The following is a 10,916-nucleotide window of genomic DNA, read 5'->3' as shown; positions in this document are numbered from 1 at the left end:
TCTAACAATTTTTTTTTTGGGGGGGGGGCAGACAACAAGGTGATCTCCCAACTAAAATTATGGGAGGGGGGGCTGCACATATGGACAAACACGAATGGAGACGCAGAAAAATGGGCACAGAAAGCACCAAGGTGATCTCACAAACTTCCTGTAATTTTCAAAATAAGTGAAGTACGCTAAAAAATGGTCTAGCTCCACTGTTTTCATCCTCGGCATTAGATGGAGGTGGGAGGAGGGGGTTCTGCTTCATGCCCTTTGCTGCTTTACACCTGGAACATAGTCCCGATTAACTTCTGCATAGGAGGCTGACTTGGCCCCAGGGTCTGTCTGTATGCTGTGGAGAAGAGAGAAGTCTCTTGCGTCTGTCGGGAATCGAACCCAAGTACAGAATTTAAAATAGGATCTCAGACCGTTGCATATACCCCATTTCCATGTTTTATTGGTCCCTTTCTTGCCGTTATCTCCTTTCCTCTTTTCTACTGCAAAACAGTGAAATAATTTAGATTTTTATCTTTCAAATTGCATAGTTTTGAAAATGAGACTGTCACGTGTTCTACGTACGCGGGGACTAGAACGGTATGAGGACAACATAACATAGTCCGTAGTCAGATAACATATATGGTCACAAACCGTATGATAAATAGTTACCAAGTCTTCATTGCTTAGATGTTAGAAGTTCATTAGTGAAAATTTTGGGAAGGCTAATATAGACCTGATTATAAAAGATAAAACAACTCCGTCCAGTGTGACTGTTTTTACTACTTCAATTCTTAACACCCTTACATGTGTCGGTCCCTATAGACCAACATCAGAGGGACATCGATACTCTTTGGAAACCGCTATTACAATGGGTGTTCTGAAAGTTAAAATATATACACATACAACGTTTGTAATACACACTATATACAAAATCCAAAAATTTTTTCACAACTACAGCGGTTGTCTTGGTATATTAGAGTTTTTTTTTAATTTTTGTTATTTAGATTAAAATTTATAAACCAAATAGGTTCGTGTCTCGTCTCTCGTCGCCTTTCTTGAGCGGGGCCGAACTTGTGCCGCCTGTCTTTCTTGAGAAGGAGGTTCTTTGATATCGTCCTGTGTTTGTTCGTGGCGTGCTGTGTGTGTGTTTGTGTGTTTATTATTATTATTATTATTATTATCAAAGAACCACCTCTCAAGAAAAACAGGCGGCAAAAGTTAGGCCCTTGTCAAGAAAGGCGACGAGAGAAGAGACACGAACCTATTTGGTTTATAAATTTTAACCTAAATAACAAAAATTCTAAAAAACTTTAATATACCAAGACAACCACTGTAGTTGTGAAAAGAAAAAAAAAAAAGTGGATTTTTTATATATTGTACATTAGAAACATTGTATGTGTATATATTTTAACATTCAGAACATTCAGATTGTAATAGTGGTTTCCAAGAAGTATCGATGTCCCTCTGATGATGGTCTATAGGGACCGACACATGTAAGGGTGTTAAGAATTGAGGTAGTAAAATCCTCAACAGTCACCCTGGACGGAATTGTTTTATCTTTTATAATATTGTTAGTGTGACGGACCAGAATGAAACAAATCACATTCATAGACCTGTTTGTTCAGATTGCTATTGCGTATACGATTTTATACTTATTTTTAGGAATAAAACTTAAAAACATACCCTGCATTTTATATTCGTTATGGAGCTTCCATAATTTACAAGACATGATTTAGTACTTTGACATTAGTACTCTAGTGTTTCTGTACATTACGTGAATATATAAGCTATAACCACTTATAAATGATCGTAGTGCCCATGAAAGTAGCCTAAGGGAGGAAACGTTTTTGTTTGATGGTAAGTGCATTTATTAGTCGGCCACGTTAGCCGAGCGGTCTAAGGCATGTACTGTCTTCGCTCGCTCGGAAGCCGGGATCGTGGGTTCGAATCCCACTCAGAGCATGCATGTTTGTGTGCGTTTCTCTGTGTTTGTCTACAGGTAGAGGCCTTGCGACGAGCTGATCACCCGCCCAAGGAGTCCTACCGAATGTGTAAGATTTAGAAAAACCGAAGTGAACGGAGAAGTTCATGGAGGTAGGCCTAGGCCCACTGGGGCTCTAGTGCCAAGGAAAAAAGTGCATTTATTATTGAGAACTGACCTTATATAGACTCGAAACTGACAGCGTCGTTAAACAACAGACTGAACAGATCAGAAATTTTGTAATTTATACAGGTCAGTTATCGCTATCGTAGTGAAATCAAAGAGGCTACGGTAGCCTGAACCGCTAGGTCCGTTGTACGAAAAAGGAAATGTATCCTGAAATTTTTTTTGGGGGGGGGGGATCTCTAGAAGTGTAATCACCGAATGGGTAAAGAAGGGATGAGGAAGGAATAATTACTGAATTGGATAGGCTGTAATGACGTGAACTGCTGGACTGTTCTTGCTCGGTATCGTGTCTTTTGCCTGGCTTAGACGGTTGGCTTTCTGTTTGTGTTTTCAGGTAAATGGAGCCGTGATCGTTAGCATTTTACTCTGCTCTTTAACAGCGCTTGCAAATAAATTTTCAGAATATTGTTTAGCCACTTTACCTGTCCATTCCGTTGTATAGAGATCTGGAGGTACGTTTCGAATTAATTTGAAAAAAAAAATGTTTTTCCTTGTATGAATTTGTTAAGGCATATCTGGGAATCGGTGAGAATATAAATCAGCGATGATATTCCGTTACAGTACAGAATTAATTTAACCTACCGTCTGCACAGGACTTTAAATAGTAAATATATGTATCTGCTATTGCGTTTTGCTTTTATGCCGTCTATATGCAACGTCGATTACTGTTCACTCGTCGTTTCTCATTATTGACACTACATGTTTCGGGCTAACCAGCCGTCTTGAGGTGTACAGGTTTTTGTGGTAAGGACTCTGTTGCTCACTGTAATGCTGTTTTGTTTCTCTTCTTTAGTTGCCTCGGATTGACCTCTGTGGTCTAGTGGTCAGATTTCTTGACTACAGATCCAGAGGCCCGTGTTCCATTCCCGGCGCTACCAGATTTTATAAGTAGTAGTGGATCTGGAACAGGGTCTACTCAGCCTCGTGAGGATAATTGAGGAGATATTTCAAGGAAATAGCAGCTCCGGTATAGTAACCCGAAATTAACGGCCGTGAGTATTCGATGCGCTGACCACGCAACACACTATCTGCTAAAGTTTTGCACTAACTTGGCCGACAAGCGGCGGTCGCTCGGTCGGTATAGTTTGCTTGCGGACTGAGACCACGAAGTTTGTTTTTGTTTAGTTGCCTCGGATTACTTCTTGTTACGTTGGCTAACCATGCACGCATTTATACAGTATTACTTCATAATGTCCCGACGTCGTCATGACTGCACACCTTGGTTCATATACATCCGTATGGCTCCAGTCTGTAGTTTAAGCAGACCGCCTTTTCTGTACTGCTTTTATATTCAGCTTCCAGCGGGACAGTACTGCTACGTTTGTTCATGAATCGGCAGTTATGTACTCAGTGTATTTTCTCCATTTCTCCTTACTGCTGTTTGTTATTGTTTATATAAAATAAGTATTTATTTTTGTGGAATGTGGGGGTTGTATTTTTGGTCTCTTCGAATGAATATACAGCGTCGTCTCGAAGACATTTCATTTACATTTCGAGCATCCTTACCTCGTGTTCTTTCGTGTTTTCTTCACCTGTATTTCAAATCCTAACATACGAGAAGGCCAATTTTTCTGATGTGTAATTATGGCCAGTTTGGGATTTTGTGCTTGTCTTCCTCCATGACTCCTCAAAACATTTCAGAAACTGATTTCTGTTAAAAACACCCATATCACAATAGGTTATTATACCACTTTATAAGCTACTGCTGGTGACAGATTTCACAATTCGTTAGAATGTCACTCTGTTTCGTACAGCCGGTATTCACTGAGAACTCATTTTAACTCGGGTTTCTTCTTGTTAAAATTCCGGGACATACTAATTCTATGTCACATAAATAAACCGTCGAACTGTTTCAAAAAATTTCTACAGAATTAGTTTCTCTTACAACATTTAACTTTGAACTTATTAAGCATGTTTATTTCTTTTCGTGCTCCTTAAGGCGACCTTATGAGGCCGGGAACCTGCTTTCGAGGTCAGAAGTATACTTTTTCCTTGAAATGTTTATTTTATGCACACACACACAAACACACTAAACTTCCAGTATATCTTTATATAGGAGTATTACCCGCTGCACATTGGCAGTAATGGATACGTAAATTTGTAGTCTCAGCGACAACAGAGTAAGAAGTAAATAGAGAAGAAGCTCATCAAGAAAAGGCTGCTAATTAATAGATTTCAACTTAGGCCATAGTTACACTCTCAACCCAAAGTTTCATTTCTCGAGACATTTATAAACTTTCACTTGTTACAGCGTTAAAAAATCTATGTTTGTGTCATCTTCATTTTAGACACAGAAGAACACCAACACAGAATAAACGCGTACTCACACCAAACATCCATGCTTTGTGTGGTATTGCCCTCGATCCCGGCTTCCGAGCGAGCGAAGGCAGTGCATGATGCCTTAACCGCTCGGCTATCGTGGCCGGCAAGAAAATGTGTAGGGTTTATTAAACTTCTTTCCTTTCTGGAATTATTCTAAAATTCTTGTCTGAATGTAATCCTGAGCCGACGTAAAGCATTTGGCGGATCTGTCTGTATATACTCACCTCGGCAATGCAACTTCTACAAAAATTTCTGAGAAATGTGAAATTTAAGAGCAAAAAATATTGTTATTGTATTTAGAAAGGAGCAGGTCACTGTAGCCGAGCGGTCTAAGGCATGCACTGTCTTCGCTCGCTCGGAAGCCGGGATCGTGGGTTCGAATCTCACTCAGGGCATGGATGTATACTTTGTGTGTGTGCGTTTTTCTGTGTTTGTGTACATATAGAGGCCTTGCGACGAGCTGATCACCCGCCCAAGGAGTCCTACCGAATGTGTAACATCTAGAAAAACCGAAGTGAAACGGAGAGTTTCATGGAGGTAGGCCTAGGCCCAAATTGGGGCTGTAGCGCCGAATTTTAACTACTCGCTTCCGTTTCGGTTGACGTATTCACGAGTTTGATTTCGATAAGGAGACAGTTGATGTAAATAATACAGTGCTTAGGCCTTATGTGGTGGAACTTAAGCAGGTCTACACCTTGTTATTTACTGGAGAGAAAATGGTAACTTCAACCTGTTTCCATTACAGGTACAGAAGCGTGTGTAGATCTGTGGGAAAGAACATTTCAGTATACTGCAGCCTCGCACAATTTCTCTTTTGTCTTTCTTCCGTCAAATTACACTTTGTTTCTACTTTATTATTTTAATAAATGCTTTTCTTTTCGTTACGTTTTGTCTGTACAGAACGGGCTCTAAGTAACGTAGGGTATGAGATTTCAGCTAACCAGCGACTCCGTCCCTGCAGGCTACAAGTTCGAACCGGAATGAGAATGAAAGGCAAAATCTTTTTCTGTGAGAACCAATTTGCAATGGAAATTGTATCATATCGACGACGACCGCTACAGCGTTGATGCCGCCTCCACTTTTGTGAACAGATGAGATATGTATGACCCTCCCCTCCCCGTGCCTCCATTGCTCGTCTCTCGTCACTCATCACAACTCACTCACGTACCCACATACTCACACACTACTGTACATATAACAGACGCATGCATGCAGTACAATTTCGAAAAGCTCCCAACCCCCACTTTTCGAAATTTATGTAAATTCGGTTTTCGTTTTCCATCAGACCCCACAGATAGAAGAGCTAACGTTGTTTTGATGAATATAGTAGTTGGCGCTAGCGTAGGAATGCCACGTTGCTCTGTGCCTCATAAAGTGATATGCATACATTTCGGCAGTTGCGCTATGCATGTAAACCAACTGCTCCTCGTTTTAGTACACTTTAAAATATCTAAGAATAATATAAATCTGATTATCAGTAAGTGTGCCATCTTTAATTTTTTATCACATATGTGAGAATATTTTAACAAACAAACAAACTCCGTAGCCGCAAGCGAACTATACCGACCGAGCGAGCGCCGCTTGCCGACCAAGTTAGTGCCAACTTTAGCGGATAGAGGGTGTCGCATGGTCAGCGCAACGAATCCCCACGGCCGTTAACTTCGGTTTTCTAGACCGGAGCCGCTATTTCCTTGAAGTAGCTCCTCAATTATCCTCACGAGGCTGAGTGGACCCCGTTTCAGACCCATTGCTTCTCTGAAAATCTGGTAGAATCGAACCCGGACCTCTGGATCTGTAGCCAGGAACTCTGACCACAAAGGCGGTCCAAAATTAAAGTTATATTTCTATCAAGTATGTTTGAGTGGCTTCGGTAACTCGAGTAGCTGCAGAGTTCTCTTCTGCAGAAAATCGCTCAGATGGTATATAAACTCCCGGCCGTTATGCAGCCCGAAGAAACTTTAGACCTCATTCTGAGAACGTTTCATCTATCCCATGCTGTAAACAAGAGCAGTATTTTGCTGTCCCCGTGTTTGGCTAAGGCATCAGAAATTCTAAGGTGATCATAACTAACTACACTCAAACGCTGGAACAATACCTTACGGCCGTTAAGTTCCACATCCTCTCCATTTCATCTAGGTTGTGTAATAAACCCTTTAAGGGCCATTGGTTGCTATACGTACCACCATTAGCACACTAAAACTTTGATCTCTGCCCACAGAGTATATTTGTTGACTACTGTATAGATAAAAACATTCCGCGCCACGTTTTTTGTGTTCATGTAAATGGAAAGGGGACCTGTTCTCGTATGACTCAAACATCTTTGAGGGTACATCATCACACACTGACCTATATCATCACGTCGTTGGGAATCTTTTAGATTCTATTTGCAACAAATGACGGAATCGCATTACTGCAGATGTTGAACACACAGGATTTTTGTTCCTTACTATTGCGTACCCGTGGTGTGACGTAACGTCAAAGAAGTTTCAGACAGAGTATATGTCAGTTGCAGTAGATACACGTATTTCTCATGACCATGACGCATTTAAGGGCATCAGAAGTGATCCCTGTATGCAGTGACCTGCAAACCTCAGTGGGAGTTTGCGAGAAATATCCTGCTAAAGTGCTGTTATTGTTGCTGCTGCTGCTTATTCGTCTGGATACTGTTGTGTCACTGCAGAATGCAACAGTGAACCCTTCTACAAACGGTAACATCTCTCAGATTAAATAAAACCCGGGGAATTTCTTGTTGAGGTTAGAGACTATCAGCATCTCAGGATTGTTCAGTGGACACGGTTGTTGCTGCTACTGTTATCATCATTATTAATAACAACAATAATGGGAGCACCTAAATGAATAAAGAATGAAACTGAATTACATATATATTTGAAACTTATATTGTTTCTCGGTTTTTATATTAGCCATTGTTTTTCATTGTAGATGCATATATTTTACTTTTCTTACTTCTTAATAATTACTTCAAATTTGCGTTAATGGATTTATCATCATTATAATCATCGTATTTTGTATATGTTTTGTTTCTTTTTTAACACGTGCTCTCTTTGTAATTATCCTTTGTGGTGTTAAATTGGCACGTAAATAAATAAGAATTGGACTGAATCATTAGGGCAGTAACACGAATCTAGGTAATAACTCGAAAATTCAATAACAGATTCTGTAATATAAGTAAATATTATAAGTAACAGTTCATTTTATTTTTCAGTTGTTTTGCTGGATACGACTCAAGAGCCCACTCTGGAATGGACCCGCTATCCTTACGGACCGCAAGCCAACACACCGGGGGTGAGTGAACAGAGGCTATTCTCATACATATTTAGTTGTGACGCCGGAGAAAGTAACCGTTCTCTCTCCGCTGGGGTCGTGTTGAAATTGTCCTTGTCATGAGAAAACGAGATCAATTAACGGGGAGTGAAGTAACCGAAGTCAGGCAGTGGGACGCAAGGAACAAGGGTCTGTGACAGCTGAGAAAGCGCTCACAGTTGGTGTATCCTAGGTTCAAACATTTTCAGAAAAACAGTTCCACACACTTGCACACACAAACATGGTACAGATTAGAACTAAATGGGAATTTTGGGGGATAATACCCGATGTGCGGTTTTAGGTTTTTGCATATTTCCATAGACTGATGAAAGCCCGATGCCTGATTCATTTTGCTTTTAACGCCGGTGTCCATTACGCCATCATATTTCGGCCTGAAATAAGTTATCACATGTCCCAAAAGCTTTGTAAAGGAATTTGTTTGGTTTCAGATTCGTAGCACGAAATCGCTGCAGCTCCAAGTTATGGAAATATAAATCCGAGGGACATGTAAATAATTTGCTTTGTATTTGCTATGTCATTTTCGAAAAGAAGTGCGAAATAGACTGCGTTTTAATACATGAAAATCTAACTTCTTTTCATTACAGTTCGAGATATGGTGTTATATTCCGTTATATACTCGTACAACATCAGTTTTTATGAAACCGCGCCCTATTGTAGGGGTACTGTATTCAAATGATGAAGAAGTCAAGCAAAATTACTATTCGGCATTCTCGTGGGAGGGGGTACGCGGTAGCGTAGTTGGTTGAAGCACCGTGCTACAGGCTGGAAGGTCACGGTTCCGAGTCCCGATGAGGTGGACTTTTCAATTTGCCTAATTCTTCCAGCCGCACTATGTCCCTAGGGTTGACTAAGCCTCCAACAGAAATGAGTACCGGGAATCTTCCTGGGGGATAAAAGGCTGCCGGCGCGTAAGACTGACAACCTCACTGCCATCTGTGAGCCGAATGTCTAGAGAAAATGTGGGAGCCTCGACGTCTCACAACCCTATGGGCCTTCATGGTCTGTTAAGAAGGATAGCTTTACCTCTACCTTTACCAGTCTCGTGCGAGATTGTAGTAATCTGCAAGAATGTTAGTTACTGCTGCATGACAGAGAGATGACACCGAGATCAGCGTTGTTGGCTGATGTGTGTTTTTTATTTATTTTTTTAGCTTTCTTGTCTGCGTTAGAGAGCGTGTCTGGTATCATACATATGGGCGCTCCTAGTGGAAATGGTTTGTAGTAGCAGAAAACCCATGTGGTGGTGTAACAACAACAACAACCACAACCACCACGACGACGACGACAACGACAGAAACAGAATCATGAGTAGGTCATTATGAATATCGCATATGGATGCAGCATAATTTTGTGAATTCTGATATCTCTGAAAAAATGTCGTACAAATGTGAAACTTTTATATCGCATGCTTGGTTCCACTGTAGGTAGAACTCTGAATTAAATGTCGCAATAGCGCTGACAGATGAACTCTTTAATTATGCAGAGAGTGATTGCAAATTATTACTTTTTCACATTACTGTCACGGTTTCATTGGCTCATTGGTTGTTTAAGCAAAGTGCTTTAACCCATACGAATGAGATGGAAGTAAGAAAGAAATGGTTACAAGGAAGAAGAAAAAAGAGAGAAAGGAAGAAAGAAGGAAAGAAAGAAATAAAGAAAAGGGAAGATGTAGCATTGTACATGTGCCGACTTAATGTGCCACGGCGAATGTGGTATAATTTTGTAGTGCCGTTGCTGCATGAACGGTGTCACATTTGCGCGATATAATTTTACACGCATAACTTGATGGTTATCTGGAAAATTGCTTTCCACTATCAGATAATCACGGACCATTATTTCTCGGAATGGATATATTAAAATTAAATCATTATGAGGTTCGTTTTGACCTCCTTCACGACCGGTATTATCTTCAGGACAATACATTCATTGCGCAATTTTGGTTTCGGTACCAAAGCTATTGCTGTGTATAGAAGTTACGGCTCTTTATCCGTGAAGGCCATTTTTCATAACAGCCTACATTTTAATTTGAACACACGGTTCTCATGTGGAGACACAGAGAGCTATGTGCCAATTCAGACCCATTTCGCTATTGTACGTTAACTCTGTGCAGTCTCGTGAAGGTTGTGTACGGTGGGTGATGTTGCCTGGTTGTAGATACAATACCACGATCCACAAGGAGAGACAGTAAAGTCAAGTCATGTTAAACCGCAGTCAGAATAACCCGTAAACTGGCGGAATTTAACGGATTTCCTCTCGAAGACAAATACAAAGCGAGAACTTGCACCACCCTGCACCCATCAACATGCATTTTCATTCGTAGATTATCAGCGGCATCAAATGTTACTTCCCATCGGACGAAATTAAGATTATAAGTATGTTGAACCAGAGATGATGAAGCAGGAAGTTGACGGGGCATGTTGCAAGGTACTGTATCGAAATTCGTTTGGAATGGCAGAGGGATTCATACTGGAAGTAGGCTGCTAGAAGTCAGGGCTGTAGCTTAGTGTACCATTAGTCAGAAGCGGCTGCAGTAGCTTTACTCACCCATAATACGAACGGAACAAGGGTGATGTTTGGTGTGAGCTACAGAGAGTGGCATGAATTATGTGCAGACCAACTCAGTTCTGTGAAAGGCTGAGATAATCGTTAACTCTTCACAGTAATAGTGATTTTGGCGTAGAATATGGAACGAATTGCTGGAATACGGGATGATGACCTTTCGACTTTCTCTGATAATTTTTTCATGATTGATTGGATTGGGACGTATGGTCTTACACGCAGAGTTCTAGAAATTTGACCCGAAATATATACTTCTGTGGGAACTGTTACAATAATTGTGTGTGTGATTTCTGTTTTCGTAACTAATTCATGCAGCTCGGATTTGTATGCGGGAGGAAGCAGTGGCCGTTCATTTTTTAAGAGTATGGTTCCTATTGTAAAAAGAACAATGCAGCTATCGAGTGTAACGAACGTATTCTGAAATTCTCAATCAGTAAAGTCGCCTTACATATTACCTTTCTAAAGTACCATCTTTGGAGGTTAGTGCAATGGAATGGGATCGCCTACGTACATTTAACATTCAACACTTGTAATATATATGTCTGAG

General features: G+C 40.6%; 1 protein-coding gene and 1 long non-coding RNA gene across 7 annotated transcripts in view; one reads left to right on the top strand and one right to left on the bottom strand.

The window, feature by feature from the left end:
* LOC111865222 (ephrin type-A receptor 4-A) overlaps positions 1-10,916 on the top strand; it is a 550,534-nt gene that overhangs the window by 385,082 nt on the left and 154,536 nt on the right. For all 6 annotated transcript variants that reach the window (XM_023853096.2, XM_023853093.2, XM_023853095.2 and 3 more), the window contains exon 3: positions 7,692-7,771. In XM_023853096.2, coding sequence (XP_023708864.1) covers positions 7,692-7,771 — 80 coding nt within the window. The remainder of the gene's footprint in view (positions 1-7,691; positions 7,772-10,916) is intronic.
* The window catches only part of LOC117282373, a 102,817-nt gene that overhangs the window by 51,598 nt on the left and 40,303 nt on the right, over positions 1-10,916 (bottom strand). The window lies entirely within an intron of this gene.

Source organism: Cryptotermes secundus, unplaced genomic scaffold (genome assembly GCF_002891405.2).
Source record: "Cryptotermes secundus unplaced genomic scaffold, Csec_1.0 scaffold614, whole genome shotgun sequence".
Classification (NCBI taxonomy): Eukaryota; Metazoa; Arthropoda; class Insecta; order Blattodea; family Kalotermitidae; genus Cryptotermes; species Cryptotermes secundus.
Note: the sequence above shows the minus strand (reverse complement) of the source record. Positions and strands in the feature narration are given on the sequence as shown.